The sequence below is a fragment of the Euprymna scolopes genome, chromosome 28 (assembly GCF_053919585.1).
Source record: "Euprymna scolopes isolate OS-2025 chromosome 28, ASM5391958v1, whole genome shotgun sequence".
Lineage (NCBI taxonomy): Eukaryota > Metazoa > Mollusca > Cephalopoda > Sepiida > Sepiolidae > Euprymna > Euprymna scolopes.
This window is the reverse complement of record NC_136509.1, coordinates 27,062,226-27,087,392: the sequence shown is the minus strand read 5'-3', so window position 1 is coordinate 27,087,392 and position 25,167 is coordinate 27,062,226. Positions and strand designations below refer to the sequence as shown.

General features: G+C 35.6%; 1 protein-coding gene across 6 annotated transcripts in view; it reads right to left on the bottom strand.

Annotated features, from left to right (window-relative positions):
• Window positions 1-20,819: 20,819 nt before the first annotated feature.
• LOC145249537 (glutaredoxin-like protein C5orf63 homolog) overlaps window positions 20,820-25,167 on the bottom strand; it is a 41,245-nt gene continuing 36,897 nt past the window's right edge. For 5 of the 6 annotated variants that reach the window (XM_080111160.1, XM_080111159.1, XM_080111162.1 and 2 more), the window contains exon 3: window positions 20,820-24,052. In XM_080111160.1, coding sequence (XP_079967286.1) covers window positions 23,876-24,052 — 177 coding nt within the window. In that variant the 3' untranslated portion in view covers window positions 20,820-23,875. The remainder of the gene's footprint in view (window positions 24,053-25,167) is intronic. The other variant, XM_080111164.1, reaches the window with a different exon arrangement.

Sequence of the window (25,167 nt, the reverse complement as noted above, 5' to 3'; positions counted from 1 at the left end):
TGGGGGTATCAAAACTAAAGCAAAATATGATGAAAGTAAAAATGAAATGGATAAACCCCATAATTTATTATACCTTACCTGTTCACACTGAAACACTTATCACAATATTCTGTGGATCTATATTAAAAAACCTTGTTAAACTTTGTGACATATTTCCATTCTATGGCGGTCAGGTGCGAACGAACACCCCATAATTTTATTATACCATATTTCTTCAAACTGAGACATGATTATCAAAGTATACTTACGCAGATAGATATGAAAAGTCTTTATTAAAGTTTGTGCCTATTTCAATTCTATGGAGGCCAAGCGCGAACGCAGACCCCACAATTTTATTATACCATCCCTATTTAAGTTAAAACATACTTATCAAAGTATTCTTATGTACATCTATATCAAAAACACTTGTAAACGTTTTTTTTTTTAATTTTTAAATTTTTTATTTCCATACTTTGTGGACCAGGCGTGAACGCAGACCCCACAATTTTAATGAAACACTGTTCTGCCATTGTTCCGCTGTGTCTCACCTATGTATGCTTATTGACAAGTGTTACATGGGATGTACCCCACCCACACTAAAAATACAAAAATTTACGACACTCTTAATAGACTTGGTTTTCACTTGATACAAACAACTTCCACAACAATAAAACAAACATTAAAAACTACCAAGCACTCTCCCAAAACCCTCACATCACATGTAATAATTGTTAACAAGCATACATAGGTGAGACACAGCGTAAATTTAAACTAAGATTTTACGAACACAGAAGAGATATAAGGAATGGTAACGCCCTAAATGCACTCTTTTGCCATTGTGCAGAACACGATCATTCATTTAATTTAGATCATGCGAAAATTATAAAATACGTGATAGATAGAGCTAAAAGAAGACTTTTAGAGTCAGCATTAATATTAAACACTAATACTATTATGCAAAGAAAGGGCTTCTACCATTTAGCCCCTAGTATAGGGAAAATAATAATCAAAGAACAAAATATAAAAACAGATCATGGTTAACCGTTTTTCCTTAATCTTAAATAATTTAAACAAAATGAATGAGTTTAGAGGGGGAAAAAAAGTGTACATATTTATTTAACGTATTTTTAAAGTGTATATATATAGACATTGAACAACCCAACCTTCCCATACACACACATAGTTTCCTTCCCGATATGGGTAGGATTCTAACACTGTTTCCTTTTCCTTTTTATATGGTCTATGATTGTTTTCTTTTTTGCATTTTTCCTTTTAATATCCTGAAGATGTCCTCTACAATAGGGACGAAACGTTGATCATTTCATAAATTCATTCGATTTTTCTTTTTTCAAAACAACATAACGTCAACCATCGCTGGTATTTTTATTTTTTATATATATATATATATATATATATATATATATATATATATAAATTAGCCAGCAGCGCGGCATAGCCTGGTTGTACAATATGTTTGAACATGATATTTTAATTTATGTAGATTACATATGTATTATTATAGAATAAATTCGCTTTTGATTATTATATATTATGAGGAATAATTTGCACTGTGGACTAATTCTCAAAATAATAATAATAATAATAATAATAATAATAATAATAATAATGTCGTTCAGCAAATTCCGTCTGTGTTTGCTTATAATATCACGTCAGCTTGACGATGAATGCCCTGGAAAAGTCGCCTTTGATTAATGTTTAGTTTTAAAATATGCAAACGAATAAATGATTTGCATCAATTTTAAATTGTACCTCCTCTTTTATCGTAAATTGAATTCATTAATAAGAAAAAAATAAAATAAAATGCTCTACCACTAAACTATATCTTCAGGTCTGTTTTTCTTTTAAGAAGAAATGATTTGGTAAAATTTTATTATCTTCCTTGGCCGGTGTATCATAAAATATTCCCCTGTTGAAATTATTCTTTTTATCTATGAGAGAGAAAAGCTAATTTTAAAATCTGAGTTTTTTTTATTTTTGATATTTATCAGATGAATTTCTGTACAAAACATATCTAAGAACACTACCAGACATATAAATTAGCTTTATGTGGAATTTGCAAAAGATAGGTTCAGCCGTTTTGGAACCTACGAGGAAGGAACACGCGCACATGCAGTGACTTTTATATAATAGTAGAGATAGAGTTGTTTTTTTTTTAACCGAAATGAATGAGAGAGACAGAAGAACAATTATAAGATTGTTTTCTGCAATAATTTATGTAGAGATTTCTTCTATAGAGATAAAAAAAAAACTCTTGAAGACACGAAATTCGTAAGCCAGAAAACTTATCTTGAATATTTTTCTTGGTTCAATTCAGCGCTGTAGAAAAAACATTGTGTTTAAAGCGTGCTTCAGAGTTGGTAGTTGGCCTTAATGGTAGTCTTCCTTGACCGAAGCAGGTCAAGAATTAAGTAGAATCGCGATCGAACAAATTACAACAAAGTGGAGAAGTTCAATTAAGAGTTCATAGAAGTTTTCCAAACTGGGAAATCATTCAAAGGTCCCATTTAAGGGGACTGCCACTAAGTCATGTGTTCTTAAGAATACTTCTGTGGAGAGGAAAAGTGGGAAAGATGCTCAAATTCAATTCTCAAACAAATATCAACTGAAAACTGAATTTGGCACATTCGAAAATGAAATTGGGCACCTTCATTCATGTGTAAAGGAAACTTCCACCAATAAGTTCAACTCCCATCAGCCATTGCAATATACCGGAAGTGCTTCCAGCTATGCTAATTTCAACATTGCCTTATCTTATTAACGATCTCCCATCCTATTTTTCTTACTAAATTTTTTTTTCTTCTTTTTTCTCCTGCTTCTTTTTTGTGGAATGAGTTTATTCTCTGTGAGCTACAGCATTGTCATCTTCAAATCTAATGCCAACAAATACTTGTTATAAACCGTCCTCATAAGCAATCAAATTTGGTTCATTTTTATGAATGTAGTATCTGTTTCGATACTTCACTGCATCGTTCCTGTCCTTGGTCAGTGAAAGAGAAATCCTTCTAGACTGAGGAAAGTTTAATTTTTGTCCCAATCCAAGGCAGCTCTTTTTGAAGAGCTGGACTTTTTCACATTAAAAACTGATCTTGTATCTAACTCTTTCCTCGCGGGCAGGTAAGTAAACATGGAGAATCCATTCATCTCATTAACCTTTATGAGAGGTGACGGTAGTGAAGTGGTTAACAACACAGACTGACGACCTAGTTGTTCCAAGTTCGAATCCAGTTCGTTCCACAAAAATCGCTTTCACTTAGACTGTTTGATTATAGGGCTATTTGCTGTTGCTGCCATTTGTTTTTTGTTTGTTCAGTATCATTCATTATGATGATGATGATGATTTTTGTTGGCATTTACTAAACAATGCTTCTTGCATACGTATTTAAGGATTGCGATAAAGGTGTCTTTCTTACTTTATGACTAAGAAGATTTAACACCAAGTCATAAAACGTTTGGAAGTTTAGTTAGGGAACTACTTTATGCTGGTGATGCTGATGATGCTGATTTTGTGTTTGATTCAGAACGAGATATGCAAGATACAATGAATCGGGGGGGGGGGGGTTCAGCAGTATGTGACGCCTTTGGCTTAACTATGAACATTAAGAAGACGAAAGTAATGTTCACCCCTGCACCTGGTACTCCAAACATTGAACCAATTATCTATGTGAGGGAGAGAAGGCTAAAAGTTGTAGACACATTTGTGTACTTAAATAGCAGTCTCCAGAGATGGCTCCCTGGATTCAGAGATATGTCTTCCCATTCAGAATGCCAGCACGGCATTTGGAACACTAGAAAAGCGGCTGTGGTGTGATCGTGACATCTCTATCAAAACCAAGATTAGTGTTTACTCGACTTGTGTTATTTTTGTTTTACTTGACTCATCAGATTGCTGGACAAAACAACGTAGGCACTTAAAGCAACTCGAGAGATTCCATCAGAAATGCCTCAGGTGAATTCTAAATGTAAAATAGCAGTCACTGACACCTGACACGGACATTCTCAAGAAAGCTGAATTTTGGTGCTAATGCACTTACTAATCCGCGCTATTTTTTAAAAACGTATTTCCAAGTTTAATTAAAGTTTTATGATATGTTTTTTTTATTCAATTGTAAGGTTAAAGTACAGAATAGGTACAAAACACCCTCCCCATGTTAAGAATGGCTTTTTAAATAATAACGTTATTATTTCAGCACGGATCAATAAGTGCATGAATACCTGAATTTTTAAGCATTGAAGCGATGGTGATGAGGAACCGGTTGTGCTGGGCAGGTCATATTGTTTGGATGGAAGATGTGAGGCTGCCTAAGTAGTTGTTTTACGGCAAGTTTAAGACTGGGAAACGTCCTCAGCATGGTCCAAAGAGGCGCTTTAAGGATTGCATAAAAGACGATCTTAAAGCCTTCAAGATTCTATCTTCAGAACTGGGAAACTCTAGCAAAATGCCGGCCTGAATGGAGAAGGCTAGTTAAAGGTGGAACTGAAGTTTTTGAAAGGGAAAGAATCGATTATGCTGAGCTTAAGAGAAATCTTAGGAAAAGGAATGTGTCCGTTTTACCTGATGTGTTGAACAGTTGGAAATGTGAGGCTTGTCATCAGATTCTCCTCTCAAAAGCTGCTTACATTAAAAACGAAAAACATGCTTTAGGCAGAGGGAGCAGAAAAGCGGAGGTAGAATTGAAACAAGTTTCAACACTCAACTTTGTCTGCCATATATATAGCAGACTGTGCAAGTCAACTGTAATGTTATGACGCTTTAGGCTGTAATCATAGTGTAGTATCTGTTAACTGTGGCAAGTGGGGTCAATGGTCAAAACATTATTATTGTTGTTATTGTATTCTTATTAACTGATTTAAGTGACGGATGGTCGCTGGATCAGTTATTATGATTAGAAGAATAAACAATTAAATTGGGGAAGAAATGATTGACGTGTGAATCGCAAAAGGAATGTGAAAATAGAAAATATATGTAAACATTATTTTGGGGTTTTGAATAAACAAATAACTAGCTGTGGACATTAGGTTGGTCTGAGACACGTAATTAGTTGATGTAAGAGAACACATGATGTAGTTAGTTTTGGAGAGAGTTGAGGATTGACCACCAGAGCAGACAAACGTCTAGACAGGGGTGGACAGACAGCTAGGGAGCGAACTGTAAGAATAGAAAATGTAGACAAACTGCAGATCCCGTGAAAACCATTTGAAACAACTGTAATAAATTTATATTATAAAAATATAAAGAGTTGTTTTAATGGTTTCACAAATAAGAACAGATGTCCCAATTGGATGGTGCTGATCGCTTCATGGTTCATCATGGAGCAGCAGGAAGATACAGAAGAATTCTTCAAGAAAACGAAAGGTATGAGGCATATATTATTCTTCTTACATATGAACTGTAAAAATATCGCGTGTGATAAGTCTGATATAACATTATTCAGTTTACACGTCAATATCATGTGGTCCTGGCTATACAACATACATACGATTTATACCTTTATTATTTGTCTGTTAAAAGAACAATATCTTACATCCACTAGATAACACATGACACGTTTTAATATATCATCTCCTCCAATATAAACCAATATACAACATCAACTGCTGGCCTGAAAAGTCACCTTTGGATGTGGTTTGAGTGTTACTGACGATTCACCCAGCAACTACAGTGAGGGTAGCGATGAACATTGAGATGGCTAGCATCTTTTAAGATGAAGCAATTGTCACAGATCATCATCATTATCATCATCATCATATCATATGAATCCAAAGATTCTACTGTTGGCATTGGTTTCCCCGATATTTTTCTTGCCAGAATTCTTTTCTAGAAAGATATTGGGTACTCACAGGAGGTACTGCGTGAAGGTTGCCAATATCCAAAGTGAAAGTAATTTTGTGGAATGAAGTGGATTTGAACACTCAGGTTGTCAGTTTGGGTTGTTAACCAATTGGCCATCGTCACCTCCCAATTATCTGATTTGCAAGTGAATTTGTCTTACGTAGCCGCTGCATTGCAGAGAACAGATAATTTATGACTGTTAAGGAGTACAATGTGTGCTTATGTGACAGAAATTTATCAGATCATAAATTCATGAAACTCGAGATCTGGTCTGCAAGTGAATGCAATAGTCTGAAGTGTTATTTGAACTTGGTCTGACGCCTCTTCCAACAAAAGCTTATGTCACATCGTACCTGATCCCTTCCTCCCACTCTTTACTCAAAAACGGGTGCATCTGTCAAACGATGATTGTTTAGTGTGTCAATGGCTGGCAAGCATAACAATCCAAAAAGAATAAACAAGATGTCAGTAGTTGAAGTCATGCATGGATAATTTTACAAGTCTTTTATTCATTCATTATTGAAACATGACATCAGTTGTAAAATATCTATTACTATATGTACAGAATAATATACAGGGTGGAACGATAAAAGTGTCACCCTAAAGAAAACACTACAGCTTTATTTTTAAACTTTTATGAAAAAAAAAAAATCAATTCCTGTAACTTGATTATGTAGTGCAGTTTACATCTATTCAATGTAGCTGCCTTCAGCCTCAGTCATTGCCGTGATACGGGTCTGGAACTGGAAGCATGCCTTTTCCACAAGCGCTGGCAGGAGCTGGGCGAATACTTGGTGGATGACAGCGATCAGACTGGCTTTGGTGTTGTGAGAGGTTATGTTAGTGATGTTCTTGACATGTGGCTAAATGAAGTACTCCAGCGGGTTCAGGTCGGGGGAGGAGAGGAGCCAGTGAGAGAAAGGTACAAAGTCATAGCACTCCTTCTAAAGCCAAGCCTGAGTCTCTTTGGACTTGTGGGCCAGCACCGAATCCTGCTGCCACACCCAGCGGCCCCCTGATTGCACCAGAGGATCACCACAGTCTTCGGCAAATCCAGGTACACTTTGGTGTTGACTTTCGAACCGACTTTCAAGATGTGAAACAGCATGATGTAACCCTCACTTGAAACCACACTAAAGACCATAACCGTGGCTGGAAACTTTATTTTCATCACCTTGGGCACATCCCTGTTATTCGTGGCAATCCAGTGATGCTTTTGGAGGATGCTGGCAATAATCCTGTTGTCATAACTTGGATCAGTAGACAGCATGAATTGTACAGCGGCGCATCTCCAATCTCACTCGTTGAACATTGTGTCACTTTCAGACATGATAGAAGGCTTCTATCGCTCTTGGGATTTGTACACAACTGGCCAACGAGTAGATGGTCTGTAACAAAAAGGGACACATACACACACACACACACACACACACACACATATATATATATATATATATATATATATATATATATATATATATATATATATATATATATATATATATATATAGGTAGATATTATTCAATAAATAAAAAAATAAACAAATAAAACACAAGAAAACGTAACTCATCCTCTCCAAAATCATCAAAGAGAAAATGAAATGAACAAGAAAAAGTGAAATAGAAGTCAGCCAATCTTTGTATGATATAAGCTCGGTTATTGGCTCGTAAAAACACGGGCCGGAATAACAAAGAATCTCATTGGTTGGCTAGCAAAATAATCTCACGTGTATATATAAAAACATGTGGTAACATTAATTTCATGCATTAGTTTGATGAATCCTTACAAAGACAAAATGCTAAAAATTTTACGTAGCTTAATTTCTATATATATAACTTACTACCTCGCTCTACTCACGCATTGAGCACTATTGAAGTTAATACTGAAAATCGATACATAAAATATTATATCTCTTTATAAAATGTTATGTAGATGCATGAAATAATAATGATTTATTTCATTTAAAAAAAAATATATATATATGTATATTGAATGAATTACAAAAGTCTATATTCCAAAGTTCATGATGTTGCCCATCTTACAATTTTATTACTTTGATTCAGTTGACATTAATTAAAGGAATAAAATTGTAAGATGGTCAACATCATGAACTTTGGAATATAGATTTTTGTCATTCATTCATTATATTGCTCTGTAATTACATTGAGCTTCTAAAATAAGAATTGGTATATATTATTAGAAAATAAAGTATATTTCCACAGATATATATATATATATATATATATATATATATATATATATATATATATATATATATATATATATATATATATATATATATACAGAAAGAATCAGTCCATAATCAGAATTTCTGTTTATGTATTTACTTTTTGTTTCAAAAAATATCTACATTTTCATCTTTGCAGTCTTATGTGCATTTTGCAGCCCATAATGAAAAAACATTGTCTTTAGTCTATCTGGCTGCTCATCAGAGACGATCAAATATTAGTAAAAATCAACATAGTTTTCCAAAACAAAATACAAAGAAAAATGCTTAAGAAATATGAGAAAAACGATAAGTAAAAAACATGAAAAACTCTCTTTAAAGATGTCAATCAGAGAAAAGACCCCCTCCTCAAAAAAAGAAAACCCGATACTATGACCACAAAAGTACATTCAACAATAAAAAACACTGTATAAAAACAACACTAGCGAATAAATACTGGGAACTCAAAGAAAGCGGACATTTGCCGGTAGTTGAATGGAAAATAATAAGACAAGCTACCACGTGTAGGCATCTAGACGACTCATGTAGATTATGCCTTCATGAAAAATTTGCTATCCTGTACTTTAAAGAACCCCAACATCTATTAAACTGTAGAAGAGAAATAGCAAATAACTGTGTTCACAAAATAAAATTTACTCTAGGATAGCGATACAAAATAGTTTTAAAACTAACAAAAACAATAAAAAAATAAACAAATAAATAAATTAAATAAACATGAATATACATAAACGATCACACATATATGCATGTATATATATATGTATATATATGTGCATATATGTATGTACACATATGTATATTTATATATAAACTAACAAAAAAAAAAAACACTAACCTAGTTTTAAAACAGATCCTTTGTCCAATAAAATGCATGCCCATTGGCTGATAGGAAGGAGCGCGGTGGATACTAGAAAGCTGATTGGTTAACTAAATCCTCAATAGAAGAGGACCATATAAAAATGATAAACAACCACAGAATTCGCGCATAAGCCTGAGGAGTCCTAGAGTAGATGAAACACCGAATATTCAGTGTAGCTTAATCGCCATATATATTTTATAAATTACTAACTAGCTCTACCTACGTATTGAGCACTTTTGAAGTAAATACTTAAAGTTTACGCATAAATCTATACTTTCATGTATTAATTTTATGTGAGTAAATGAAGTAGTTATATATATATATATATATATATATATATATATATATATATATATATATATATATACAGTGATGATCATATTTATTGTTAAAAAAAATGTCCTTCATTGGAAAATTATTTTGTCCGTAAGTTAATTAATCTCCCACATTGCTGAATCGTTTTATTACATGAGCAAACAATAGAACCAATGTTCTTAAAGGGATCATCAGTTGTTTAGCATGAAATACTGTTTTGGGGATTTAAAAACAAAACTATATTAAATCATGGCTCCGAAGCAATGCTGATCAAACACCACCTCCCTCAAAACACATGAACCATGAATTTTTATACTGGATCTAGTTTTTCTCCTCCAGATAAATTTAAGCTAACCAATTCATGTCATTTAAAAAAGTAATATGCATATATATATATATATACTTTCTTAGATGATATGAATTGGTTAGCCTAAATTTATGTATATATATATATATAGTCATCCACATTCAGTACTGTTTCGCTGTTTCACAGCTCATCAGTGCAGCTAGACAGGCAACTACCTCAAGCCAGGATCGAAACACGATCAACCAAACGACAGTCGGAGCTTCTAATTGTTGCACTATGTGGGCAGTGAATTAATAATGTTTTATACATTGTCCAAAATACCTAAGCTCAATTTGTTTACACAGAGAGCATCACTTCGTATGCTAATGGTAATTTGTATATCACTTTCTAAATGCTCAACCTAAAATAGGGAGCATTATAGTCATCCACATACAGTACTGTTTCGCTGTTTCACAGACATAAGTATAAACAAAGATCGTAAACCAAAGATTGACATGTAAAAATTTATTTTTCGATAGAATGCCTCCAATAAAGAAGGTTGGTGAAATATCCTTATTCCGTGAAGTTTCAAAGAATGTAAGGTTCTTTTCATTAGAGGAAAGAAACTAGTTAATAGATCATTCTTTGAAACTCTGTGGAATAAGGATATTTCACCACCCTTCGTTATTGAAGGTATTCTGCCAAAAAAATATTTCTGCATGTAAATCTCCAGTTTACAGTCTTTGTTTATACTTATGGCTGTGAAACAGCAAAACAGTACTGTATGTGGATGACTATAAGCTTTACTCTTTACTGTAGTATCAAGCTTTTTTATTTTTGGTTAGGATAAATATAAACATTAATACTCATATTGGACTGAAGCTTACAACGGCATTTGACTAGTAAACTTCTCCCATTAGTTTCAGCCCGGCATTGCCTAGGTGTTTGAATGTGTATGTTGAGCAAAAAAACAAAAAACAAAAGTGGTAGTAGGAAGGCAGGCTCGAACCGTACGGCTTAATAGTTTGCTAGAGACCACAAAGGTTTTTGAACTTTGACCTCTTAATAGTTTAATAGTTTGCTAGAGACCACAAAGTCTTTTGAACTTTGACCTCTTAATAGTTTAATAGTTTGCTAGAGACCACAAAGTCTTTTGAACTTTGACCTCTTAATAGTTTAATAGTTTGCTAGAGACCACAAAGGTTTTTGAACTTTGACCTCTTAATAGTTTAATAGTTTGCTAGAGACCACAAAGTCTTTTGAACTTTGACCTCTTGGAAACCAAATTTTCAGCAAACAAAAAAAAAATATTAAAAAGCTTACCCTATGTCTGAATACACTTTATGTAAAATTTCAAATGTTTAGACCAAAATTTGGCTGAGTAATTGCGTAGAGACCGAAGAGGTCAATTTTTTTTAACTTTGACCCCTTAACATTTATTTTTTGGGACTCAAATCAAATTATAAAGTTAGATCCATGTGCAAGTAACCTATATCTAAAATTTCAAGTGCTTAGACCCAAAATTGGTGGAGGTGTTTGGTAGAGCTCTCAAAGGTTAAATCGTTGAGTTTTGACCCCTTAACAGCAAAATTTCTAACTGAAAACCGATTTAAAAGATTTTCCCAAATCTCAATATCCCTTATGTCAAATCTAGAGTCTGTAGACCGAAAATTGACAGAGTTATTTGGTAGGGAAGTGTACACAGACAGACAGACAGACAGACAGACACACACACACACACACACACACACACACACACACACACACACACACACACACACACACTTTTAGAGATATACTAGCATGGGTGCCCAGTGTTGCCCGAGTGTTTGGAGGTGTGTGTTGAGCAAAAAAAAAAGAAAAAAAAAAGTGGTAATAGGAAGGCAGGCTCGAACCCATACAGCGAAGGAGGACAAGAACGGGAATAAACGTGACGTCTTTGCTGTTAGAAGTACGACCACTGTCAAACCAGAAGTGACGTAGGTTTAAATTAAGACTAGACAATCGAAAAGAGGGTATGACTTTCGAAAATATCGGTGAAAAAGCGACCCCTCCCTGTAGAAAAATGCCCAGTTGAGGTTGAAGATATTAATGTTTTTAGCCCATTTTTCGATATTTGTCGTCTGAAGGGTCGAGTTTAAAAAGGATACTGATCTTGTAAAAATCCGTCGCCTCTGTCGAAAGTTTTAGGCAGACATGCAAACATACATACATACATACATTTATATATTAGTAGCTCAAATTTATGACCCAAACCGATTAAAAAGATTGTCCTATCTCTGAATACCCTTAATGTCAAATTTCAAATGTTTAGACCAGAAACTGTCTGAGTAATTTGGCAGGGGTCAATTTTTTTTTTAACTTTGACCCCTTTTATGACCCCTAAACATTTATTGTTTTGGGCTCAAATCAAGTTATTAAGTTAGATCCATGTCCAAGGAAACTATATTTAAAATTTCAAGTGTTTAGACCCAAAATTGGCGGAGAAGTTTGGTAGAGTTCTCAAAGGTCAAATCGTTGAACTTTGACCTCTTAACAGCCAAATTTCTGGCCGAAAACGGATTACAAAGATATTCCTAAATCTCAGTACCCTGTATATCAAATTCCAAGTCTGTAGACTGAAAATTGACAGAGTTATTGTGTCCAGAAATGTATACAGACAGACACACACACACGCACACAGCAGACGGACGTACATACACTTTCACTTTTATAGATATACTAGAATTTCAGACCGGCGTTGGCCAGGTGTTCGAAGGTGTATGTATGTTGAGCCAAAAAAAAAAAGCGGTCAATTTTTTTAAAATTTGACCCCTATTATGACCCCTTAACATTTATTATTTTAGGCTCAAATCAAGTTATTAAGTTAGATCCATGTCCAAGGAACCTATATTTAAAATTTCAAGTGCTTAGACCCAAAATTGGCGAAGGAGTTAGTAGAGTTTTCAAAGTTCAAATTGTTGAACTTTGACCCCTTAACAGTCAAATTTTTGTCCGAAAACGGATTACAAAGATTTTCCCAAATCTCAGTACCCTGTATATCAAATTTCGAGTCTGTAGACTGAAAATTGACAGAGATATTGTGTAGGGAAATGTACACAGACAGACACACACACTCAGACACGTCCACATTTATTGGCTTTCGATAAAGTATGGTATAAGGGCCTACTTCTTACAATTTGCAGCTACGGTATAACTGGAAATGTTTTCTCAATTATTAAATCATTTCTCTCTGATAGGCTCATAATAGTGGTTGATGGGCAGAAATCAGAGGCCGACAGTATTAATGCTGGAGTCCCTCAGGTGTCCATCCTGGACCCAACTCTCGTCCTGATCTACATAAATGATCTCCCAAAACACATACTTAAATCATTCATTGACATCTATGCTGATGACACGACCATCTATGGCAACACATCAAAGGCCGTAAATAACAAAATTCTCTCTGATTCTCTCTCCTCTGATCTCAAGCGCGTGGTGCAGTGGCGGAAGAGATAACTGATTACTTTTAATGCATCTAAAACCAAGCTCCTATCTTTACATCATCAACGCTCTGATCCCCATCTGGCATCAATTGAAATGTATGGCTCTCATCTAGGGAAGCTCCATGTTTAAATAAGCTTCTGGGCTTGACCTTTATTCCTGACCTGAAATGGAACACGTACATCAAGTCAGTTGCCAAGGTCCTTCTACTGCTCCAGAAGATATCTCACTGCTGATGCAATTCTCTATCTATATAAAAGCCAAGTACGACCAAGGATAGAGTACTGCTGCCACATATGGGCAAGAACTGCTAAAAACAGCCTATCCTGCCTTGACAGAGTACAAAATCGGCTTCATGGCTAAGTGGGGGATGCCCTTTTCTCTTCCCTGCAACCTCTCTCCCACAGGAGAGACGTTGCAAGCCTGTCTCTGTTTTATCGTTACTTCCATGGCAAGTGCTCGTCTGAGCTCCAATCTCTGCCCCCCCCCCTCGCCAATCTTTCACGAGGAGCACCCATCTAGCTGAAACCACTGTCAAAAATTTCCCCCACTCTTTATTTGGGACAAAACCAAAACATAGATTCCATGAACAAAGCTTCTTTCTCAGAAGTGCACGCCTGTGGAACTCTGTTCCATTTGCCTATTTCCCACCTGACTACAAACTGGATGTCTTCAAGTCCAACATAAACAAATTCCTGATGAACCGCCCCCTTAAGTAAGACACTTTATCAAATCTCCAATACTACCGTACTGTGCACGCAATAACTCTTATCCCCAAGTGGCTTCTGGGCCTTGAGAAGTGGTGACTACCTTTTTAATATATATATATATATATATATATATAAAATAAAATAAAAATAAAATCTAATCACCTTTTTCTTCACCATATTCTCTCTGCTTCACTTTTTTTGTTATCAAGTAAGATCTTTGACTTACTTGTTGTTTCATCAAATACTTTTGCATGCAAAATCCGGTCCCGCATTTTGCTAATTCCTACCCTCTGATGAGAAGGAAAGTATTTCTTTGAAACTCCGTGAATTAAGAACTATCCACTTATCTAGGGTTTGCTTTTCAGATTAAATATGTTTTTAACTCATTTCAAAGTGTTTTTTAACATGTTTTATTAACTGTTTGCTCGTATTGGTAAGTTAACTCACAAAGTAATACTGTAAACGTAAAACAAATATTAATATTAATACTGATATCTATAGGATACTCCTAACCAGATGAAAAAGCCCAATAAACCAAAAAGAGAATAGGGCTTGTTATAAGAGTATAAAATTAAAATTCTGTAAATTAAGATGTGCAACAATTTATAATTCGACAATGGAACACAATGAACATTTAGAAATTCCTTATTCTGCAGAGTTTCAAAGAATGCATTCTCTTCTTCAGAGGAAAGATATTAGCAAAATATTACTTATAGTTAAACTATGATTTTGCTGTTTAGCACATAAAATGAAACTGCAAAATATGAGACGAATCATATTTGCATATTGCATAAAAATATCATTTCCCATATTTCTGCATTTTCATAAATGTTTTTTCATTAACTTTTATGTGGCCTGTCAGGCTAAAATTAAACATCGTACAAAAAATATATCCAATACAGAGTATTCCCAAAATACCTTTTTTTTTTATATTTTAATAAATCTAGTGCCTAAACCTAAATGTAGATTCCATGAACAAAGCTTCTTTCTTAGAACTGTACGCCTGTGGAACTCTCTTCCGATTGCCTTCTTTCCAGCTGACTACAATCTGATTGTCTTCAAGTCCAATGTAAACCAGTTCTTGATGAACCGTCCCCCTAAGTAATCCAATTTACAAAATTCCCACTACTTATGTTTACTACGCTATAATCACATTGACTTATGTATGCCCATTAACCCTTATCCTCGAGTGGCTTCTGGGCCTTGATAAGTGGTGATTCCTGTGTGAAAAAAAAAAAAGAAAACTTTTTGGGAATACACTTCGACAAGCTCGTCTCGACTGTACAAGGTTATTTCAATCTACAAAACAATAGGAAATACAACCAGTTTGTACTTCGAAAGATCAAACAAACTACTCCTAACATAGAAGACTTCTATCAAAAATTAAAAGAGGCAGCAGTTATATGTTACTTTGCAGATGCAGATGCCAGAATAAAATCACAATTAATAACAGGCTGTTCATCGTCAAAAGGCATTGATAAACTCAAATATGTCATTACGCAATTTAATGAACTATGCCAGGACAATGGAAACAAGAACAACACACGTAGAGCAAATGCGCTTGGAAGATGCAACACAAGAGCTACTATTACTACTGCACTAGTGAACAAAGTCACGTACAAACAGTGACAGACATGCAATCCAGCAAAAATCAGTGCAGAAATTGCAACGGGGAATATCCACATGAACAGGGACCAACGTTCTGCCCTGCATTTCAGAATCAATGTGCCTAGTGCCGGATATAACGGCACTTCACTTTTGTCTGTTTCAGAGAGCTAAACGATGAGGATAGACAACGGAGAACAAATCGTCCCCCACGTACATAAGCCCAAACCAGTCGACGCCCAGCGAACTGCATTAAAGATAAGCAACAAAACTCAACCAGCGGCAATGATACAGAATATGTATTCCATTCAGGTAAGATGAAAAGCCTTTCCTGTTTTAATGTATCTTTTGGTGATAGCCATCAAACGTTTAATGCAAGGCGCCACAATTAGCATTTTGTCTGAAGCAGATTTCAATGCAATTCGTTTCTACTGAAGAGATGAACTTGTAATTAATTGTCCTTCCCACGATTTCTTCTTTGAAGTTGAGAACAAAATGCGATGCCTGCTTCTTGGCTAGAAGCAAATAAATTCCTCTCTTTTTTAATTTGTTATCAAAATCCCTTGCTTTGTCGGCAAAAAACTCTTTCTTGAACGAAGCTGTCTTCCCACTCACGTCGTTCTCCACTGCACACTTGTTTCTGACGGTGGCCTACAGGTTCGCCCCTTCTTCCTAGCAACAGGTCTCTTGTGATTTGATTGACTTGCCAATCTAAATAAGTGTCTGACTCATGAGACGTCTCACACCCCACGTCAGGGAACTCCTGCCTTTCAATTTCCTGGCTGTTTTGGCATAAATTAGGGGAACATGTGCTAGTAAGTCTTCCTCTATAATTTCTATGTTTGTGGAAAAGAATATATGGATATAACAATATTTAAAAAGGCCCTTCTTAAAATGAGGAACAGGGGAGGGGCTTCCTTTACCTATTCTGTACTTCCACCTAACAATTTAATAAACTAAAAGATACTTTAAAAAAATCAATTAAAAACAAAGGAGCAACCAGAAATGAAGTGGAAACGGTAATTTAAAACGGTAATAAGAACTAGTTTCCATACTTACAAAGCTGTTTAAGCGTTGTCTTAAGGAGAATTGCTTCCCAACACCCTGGAAAACCTCATCATTAAGAATTCAGGTGATCGGTCATCTTCCTCTCAGTACAGACCAATAAGTTTCCTTTGTGTCATGAGTAAGTTGTTGGAATCTGTGTTAAATAGACAAGTAGTCAACCAAGACCGATGATGAGGGGAGATTCTGTCATGATTTCTCCATTGCTTATGACCTCACTCAGATTGTTCACGAACCCACCCGTGTGCCCGACAATGACGGCCAGTATGCAAGTCTCCTAGACCTTTTTCTCACAACTTGCCCTGAACTATGTTCTGTTCTGTCTCCTCTTGGATCTTCAGACCACTCAGTTGTATCAATTAAGATAAAAATGAAATGTAATAAGTCCTCAGACGTACCTCTCCATCGTACAGTATATCAATACACTATGGCTGACTGGGATAGTTTCCGTACATTTATATCGGATCTTCCTCTGCGTTCCATGTTTAAAAAGGATTTGTCGTCTATAATATCAGACCTGACAGAATGGTTAATTGTAGGTATAGACAATTTCATACCCTCGAAAAAGTTCCAGCAAAAACCTAACAGCCAGCCATGGTTTTCTCCAGAATGTGCTGCTGCTATTGTGCACAGAAATCACTTTTTCCACTGCTTCCAACGTAATAGATGTATGGAAACTAAAGCCGCTTTCAGGACTGCCAGCAACCATTGTAAGAAAGTAATAAAGAACACAAGAGAGTTGTATGCTCAGTCCGTCAAGTCCAAAGTAGCTGAGCAGCGGCTTGGTTCCCACCAGTTTTGGCAAATAGCAAACAGAATCCTGAACAGAAGCATATGCTTTATCCCAACTATCATCAATGGACCTGAGTTAATCTCGTCAGCATCAGACAAAGCCAAACTTTTTGCCAAAAACTTTGCAGCCAATTCTACCCTTTGCAACCAAGGCCGCCAACCCCCAATATTTCCTCCTGTATCAGAAAACACACTATGTGATATACAAATATCTGTATGTGATGTTGCCAAGCTAATCAAAAACCTTGATTCCAGTAAAGCAACCGGCTCTGACGGTATTCCAATTATAGTACTCAAAAAACTTCAACCAGAACTAGCACCCATACTTACAAAACTTTTAAACGTTGTCTTAAGGAGAATTGCTTCCCATCAGCCTGGAAAATCTCATCAGTATGCCCTGTATTTAAGAATTCAGGGGATCGTTCATCCCCCTCTCAGTACAGGCCAATAAGTCTCCTGTGCGTCATGAGTAAGTTGCTGGAATCTGTGTTAAATAGAGAAGTAATCAACAATCTCAACAAAAATAACCTTCTTAGTGACACACAATATGGTTTCCGTTCTGCTAGATCTACAGCAGATGTGCTTACAGTTATATCTCATAGGATTAGCAAATCTCTCGACGGAGGCAACCTTTCTAGGGCAATTGCTCTTGACATATCTAAGGCCTTTGATAGGGTATGGCATAAAGGTTTACTTCACAAGATCTCCAGCTATGGTATAGCTGGAAATGTCTTCTCAATTATTAAATCATTTCTCTCTGATAGGTTCATAATAGTAGTTGATGGGCAAAAATCAGAAGCTCACAGTATAAATGCTGGAGTCCCTCAGGGGTTCATCCTGGACCCAACTCTTTTCCTGATCTACATTAATGATCTTCCAAATCACATCCTTACATCATTCGTAGACATTTATGCTGACGACACTACCATCTATGGTAGCACATCTAAGACAGTAAACGACCAAGTTCTCTCCGATTCTCTCTCCTCTGATCTTGATCATGTTGTACAATGGGGAAAGGAGTGGCTGGTTACTTTTAATGCATCTAAAACCAAGCTTCCATCTTTACATCATCAACGTTTTGATCCCCATCTAGCATCAATTAAAATGAATGGCTCTCATCTTCGGGAGGCCTCAAGTTTTGACAGGCTTCTGGGCTTGACCTTTACTCCTGATCTTAAATGGAATACGTACATCAAATCTGTTGCCAAGGCCGCTGGAAAAATGGTCGGATCCTTCTATCGATCCAGTAGATATCTCACTTCTGATGCAATTCTCTATCTATATAAGAGCCAGATATGTCTAAGGATGGAATACTGTTGCCACATATGGGCAGGAGCTGCTAGAAAAGACTTGTCCTGCCTTGATAGGGCTCAAAATAGACTTTGTGGCCTGGTGGGAGATGTCCTTTTCTCTTCGCTGCAACCTCTATCTCACAGAAGAGATGTTGCGAGTTTGTCTCTGCTTTATCGTTATTTTCATGGAAAGTGTTCGACTGAGCTTCAATCTATGGTCTCCCCTAACCCAACTTTCACAAGAAACACTAGACTAGCTGAAAATATTATCAATATTTTTCCACACTCTTTATCTGTGCCTAAACCTAAACATAGATTCCATGATCAAAGCTTCTTTCTTAGAACTGCACGCCTGTGGAATTGTCTTCCGTTTTCCTGCTTTCCAGCTGTCTATAATATGGTTGTCTTCAAGTCCAACGTGAACAAGTTTCTGATGAGCCGTTCCACTTAAGTTAACAAATTTACCGAACTTCCATTACTATCGATTACTATATTGTCCTTTTGACTACTCTACACTCTTTAACCCTTATCCTTGAGAGGCCTATCGGCCTTGATAAGTGGTGACGCCTATGTAAAAAAAAAAATAAATAAATAAAAAAAACCCACCTCAGCAAAAATAACCTCCTCAGTGACATGCAATAAGGTTTCCGTTCTGCTAGATTTACAGCAGATGTGCTAACAGTTATATCTCATAGTATTAGTGAATCTCTTGACGGAAGCTTCCTTTCTAGGGCAATTGCTCTTGACATATCAAAGGACCTTGATAGGGTATGGCATAAAGGTCTACTTCACAAGATCTCCAGCTATGGTATAGCTGGAAATGTCTTCTCAATCATTAAATCATTTCTCTCTGATAGGTTCATAAGAGTAGTCGTCGATGGGCAGAAATCAGAAGCTCACAGCATTAATGCTGGAGTCCCTCAGGGGTCCATCCTGGGCCCAACTCTCTTCCTGATCTACATCAATGATCTCCGAAATCATATCCTAAGATCATTTGTAGACATTTATGCTGACGATACTACCATCAATGGCAACACTTCAAAAGCCGTAAATGACCAAGTTCTCTTTGATTCTCTTTCCTCTGATTTTCAGCATGTGGTACAATGAGAAAAGAGGTGGCTGATTACTTTTAATGAATCTAAAACCAAGCTTCTATCTTTGTATCATCAATGCTCTGATCCCCATCTGGCATCAATTGAAATGAATAGCTCTCGTCTTGGGGAGGCTCCATATTTTGACAAGCTTCTGTGCTTAACTTCTGATCTGAAATGGAACATGTACATCAAATCTGTTGGCAGGGGTGCTGGGAAAATGGTTGGATCGTTCTACTACTCCAATGAATATTATACTGCTGATGCAATTCTCTACCAAGTACATATAAAGATGAAGTACCACATTTGGGCAGGAGCTGCTAGAAGCAGCTTATCCTGTCTTGACAGAGTTCAAAATAACCTAGTGGAGGATGCCTTTTTCTCTTCCCTGCAACCTCTTTCCTACAGAAGAGACATTGCAAGCCTGGCTCTGCTTTATCATAATTTTCATGGCAAGTGCTCATCTGAGCTCCAATCTATGGTTCCCCGTCACCAAACTTTTGCAAAAAACACTCATCTAGCTGAAACGACTATCAATAATTTCCCTACTCTTTATCTAAACCTAAACGTAGATTCCATGAACAAAGCTTCTTTCAAAGAACTGCACGCTGGTGAAACTTTCTTCTGTTTGCCTGTTTTCCAGCTAACTACAATTTGGTAGTCTTCAAGTCCAACGTAAATAAATTCTTGATGAACCATCCCCTTTACCAAATTTCTACTACTAATGATCACTACGATATTATCCCATTGATTACTGTACACTCAATAACCCTTATCCTTGAGTGGCCTCCAGGCCTTGATAAGTGGTGACTCCTATGTACAAAAAAAACCCCAAAAAACGAATATTCATTCTTATCTAATGTAAATACACAACTTTCTTGGTACCTGTTGAATTGAACCAAGTATGTTTCATAGAATTTTTCAATTTTTGTCTCTTTTTCGAGTGTGGTTGGGAGCACAAAAAGTGAAATTACAATAGTATCGCCATTGTAAACAAGGGAACCACTGGCTTAATGGATACTAAAATAGACTATGGAATAATCAGCCAGTTTTACATCAAACAAAACTATTTTAATGAAATGATATTGACACTTTGAGATATCGTTTGAAATGTGTAATATTATTAGAAATTTAAGAAGTCAGAAACGATATTTTTCTTTAAAATGATATATTTATTTTCAAGAAATTAATGAGCAAGCTTTCAACTATATAAAGTCCTTTTCAAGTGTTTTATTTTGTGTGTGTGTGTGTGTGTGTGTGTGTGTGTGTGTGTGTGTGTGTTTGTTAATCATTTTTCTGTCGAATATTTAGAATTCTCTCAAGGATAGTAGTGCGTTCAGGTATCGATCGTGGATGGTCAGTCTTTTCTTGTACCATATGAGTGGCTCCTATGACATGGTTAATGAAATAATATTGGCACTTTTGAGAGATTGTCTGGAATTCAAGATATTATTAAAATTGAAGAAAGCCAAAAACGCCACAAATGAACGAGCAGGATTTCAACCATATAAGCTTATATGATTGAAATCTTGTTCATTCATTTGTTTAATAATTTATTTTGAAAAAAAAATATATATCGTTTTTGGCTTTCTTAAATTTCTTAAATCACAAAACTATTTTAACTTGTATTCCTGCTCTACGTCTCCTTTTTTCTTTTAATTAAGCAGGATACTTTCTGAACGTATTTTCTTCTATGCCATCAAAAGAATATGAAAACAATCACACAACTTGCTGTCTGTTGAGTCAATTTTTTGGTTAGAGAATATTATATTTTATTTCATTTTTTTACTATTTACATACTATATATAATTATATATAATTATTCTGTCTTTAAACACATTGAACACTTTTCTCTCTCAACGAACTCTTGTACACTCTACTAACAAGAATGACAAATAAAGTTGTTTATTAATATAGGATGGAACCCACTACATTGTCACATTACAATAAACCACTACAGTGAATTTGTCAGTGAAGCTGATGCCGCAAGAGCCTTAGTGAGGGCCAAGTAATGGGAAGAAGAATCACTTTCAGAACTGACTGGTAGTGTTTTAACACTAGCTAAATTAGCCTGTAAGGATGCTGTTCAGAGGAGGGGGGGCAGTTCAAACACAACTAGCCGAATAGTAGGCAAATGCACTAAACAACCTGTTTGTGAGTGAAGTCACCGTAAGATCCGCTCCAATTTTTTGGTTAGAGAATATTTTATTTTATTTTATTTTTTTACTACTTACATACATTTATTTACTATGTATTGCATGGATGGAAATGATGTTAGAACGATACAATGAATGTGCAATGCGAGTCTTATAGACAAGTTTAGATCTGATAACCTCAGAGGAAGATGTGTGCAGAACAGGAATCCCTGTTGATGTGGTAGTTACGTTGAAAGAATGCATGAGAGTTTTTAGGTTAGTAGATGTAGAACAGTTGAGGTAGCAGGGTTAGTTGGCAAGGAAAACATGGGAAGAAGTGATCAAAATAGATTTGAGAGATTAGTGGTTTTCTTTTATGGCATATTAACCCTTTGTCGGGTTTATTTAATGCTGAATCCAGTAATTTTGTTAAAAGTTTTCATGCTTCAAGTTCGTTATATCTTCAAATATTTATTCATGGTGCTTGGTTTGGTTGTTTTGTAGAGGAAAATTGTTGTTTATGTTTTGGACTTTGCAGAACATGATTACTATTGAGACATTAATTTCCAAAAGAATGGCACTTCTTCATTACCGATTCCATAATTTGTTTCCCTATTTTTTAACAACATCAATGCTTGATGCATTTTAGGTCAGGAAGCCAGTAGCTTCAGACAGCCTGATCTAGTAGCACTAGGAGATTTGTAAAAAAAGAGAGATAAAATAGAGATTTATCCAGAGATGAGTTAGTTTGGAAGTCAATTTCTAAAAAGCAGTCCAACATATGCCAGCACGTAAAATGAATTCAATGATTAACCGTTTGTATTTACTTTGCACACTAATATCGCTGGTGAAGGAGGTATTAACCCACAATTTCCCCACATCTAAGGGTAAAATAACAACTTTTGGATTATTCGGACTAGTGTTATCATTGTGGATGTTTTCTCACAACGTTTCGGCCAATGTAACCTCCGACCTTCAATTGCATCTTGTCGAACTCAGGAATCTGTACAAAATTTCAAATGGACCCTTTATTTAATCCACAGGGGTAGCTTATTCTTGTTCTGTCAGTCATAACCTGGTAGAAATCTTAAGTAATTTGCAATTATATTATTAGTATCGCCCATACTGAAGATTGAACCTTCAACCTCCAGATAACCGTCACTTAGAAAATTGATTATTACTTAGCATTTATATCCAACAAGATGCACCTAAAGAAGGTCAAAGGTTACATCGACCAAAACATTGTGAAAATGACATTTAATAAGAGAACATTTTTTAATTTTTTAGATGAGTGTTGGTTGCAAGGATCCGTGGTGTGGTTAGAGAACTTGTCAAAACTCAATTATAAAAAAAATGCTATTCTCCTGAAAGTTGAAGATTCAATTCTCAGTGTGGCCGACGGAAAAATACAATTGTGAATTACTTAGGACCTCTATCCAGTCATAGCTGACAGAATGAGAGCATGCTGCTCCCGTGAAGTAAATAAAGGGTTCCATTTGAAATTCCGTCCAGAGTTTGACAGAAATATTCCCAAGTTCAACAAGATATACCTGAAGACGGTCAGAGGTTACAATGACTGAAACATTGTGAAAATGACATTCAAGATGAGAATAGTAGTCCGAAGAATCCAAATAATTTGAATAAAAAGAGAACAAGGTCTAAATAATCCGAATAATGAAATTATCATTCCTCTTCTTCAAAATTTTGAAACAACAGCTTGTGTTCGATCATTTGCATACAGTAAATCATTTCTAGCAGATATTATGCATAGACATGAACAACCTGAAAAAGGGTTCATATGCCATAAAAATACCATATATTCCGGCAGATAGGGTGACCGTGAGATAAGACGAGGTACAAAATTGGAGCAAATTTTAATAAATTTATCAAATATCGGTTGTATAAGACGACTGCTAAATTACAAAACCATGTTTGTTTAACCTAGGCTAGAGATTGCAACACCCGGTATCTTATGAAATATTGGTTTTTAAAGATGATTTTTTAACTTTAAGGGTCGTTTTATACGCCGAAATATACAGTAAGTCAAGGATAAGACACAGTAAAAACAGGGACACAAGGTTTCTTGCATCTTGGCTCTCTGGTTTATGGGGAACTGTTAACATCATAGCTGCTCTTGAGGGGAAGCCACTAAAATACAATTGCCTAATTTTTTGGTTTCCACTTATTCAATTCCGACAAGGCCATTTCCAGACGATCTTTGTCAACCCGATGCTTCATCAGATAATTTCCATTTAAATGAAAAACAGGAATATCAAATCTGTATTTGAGAAAGTAGTCTTCGTTTTCTGGGTCCATGATGTCCACCTCCTTAAAGTTAATCTGAAAATTGAAAAAATAAATTAAAAAAACACAGAAAACAGATTAAATGAAACGTCCAAAACAATTTTTTGGGAGATTACTATACTTATCAACAGTAATATATAAAGTTGAGCCCTATTTAGTGAATTGAGAAAAAAAAAGCAGTCAACTAGCATACAGATATCATTCAAAACTTTCTGTTTGCAGAATACTCTCATGACCGTAGATTGTGACAAGCCTTACATACATGGTTTCATAAGTATCTAAATTCATTTCCATTTAAATGTTAATTCCTGATGTCAGAGTGGGAAAATGCGAGCCTGCAAGGTCGCCTTTGTTGACTGGGTTCAAGTCCTGCGACCAGCAGTAATTATCATTTCCTGCACTGATGATTGCATATGCATAAAATACTAGTGTCTGTAAGTATAAAAAAATTAATATTTATTGAAAAATATAATAGTTATAAGCCCCTTTAAGTAAAGTTAAAGTTGAGCTCTATTTGTGAATTGAAAATAAATCCATAAATTAGCTGTGTGCATCATTCACAAACTTCCTGTTTGTTAGAATACTTTCATCGTTGTCTCAATTATGACAAGCCCACTCACATGGCTTCATAAGTAACTTAATTCACTTTCATTTAAATGTCAAGGCCAAATGGAAAAATGTTAGCCTGCAAAGCCAGGGTTGACATTTTTGTCGGGTTCAGATCTATAATCAGTAGCAATTATCACTTCCTGCACTGATGACTGCGTAAGTATGAAATGCTAGTGTCTATAAGTATTTAAAAATTATTAATATTTATTGAGAAACTATTATAGTTATTAGTAATGAGACGATTACAAAACTTTTCCTGATTCTGATACAATTACTGATTCCATTTCTAATCTATCTATCTTCTTCTATAAATATAGAAGGCAAAATGTGCGTTAGTGCGTGTGTGAGTGTGAGTGTGCGTGTGTGTGTGTGGGGGGCTTTTTTCGCGGGGGGGGGGTGCGCTCTGGGCGGTTACTGATTTTTTAGAACCTTTTATATGCTACTTAGATTATAATATCTAAGATTTACGAAAGGCGGTGGTGTGTATCTTTTATTTGACTTTTACATGCTATTTTTGGCCATATTTCTTAGTCTTCACGTGT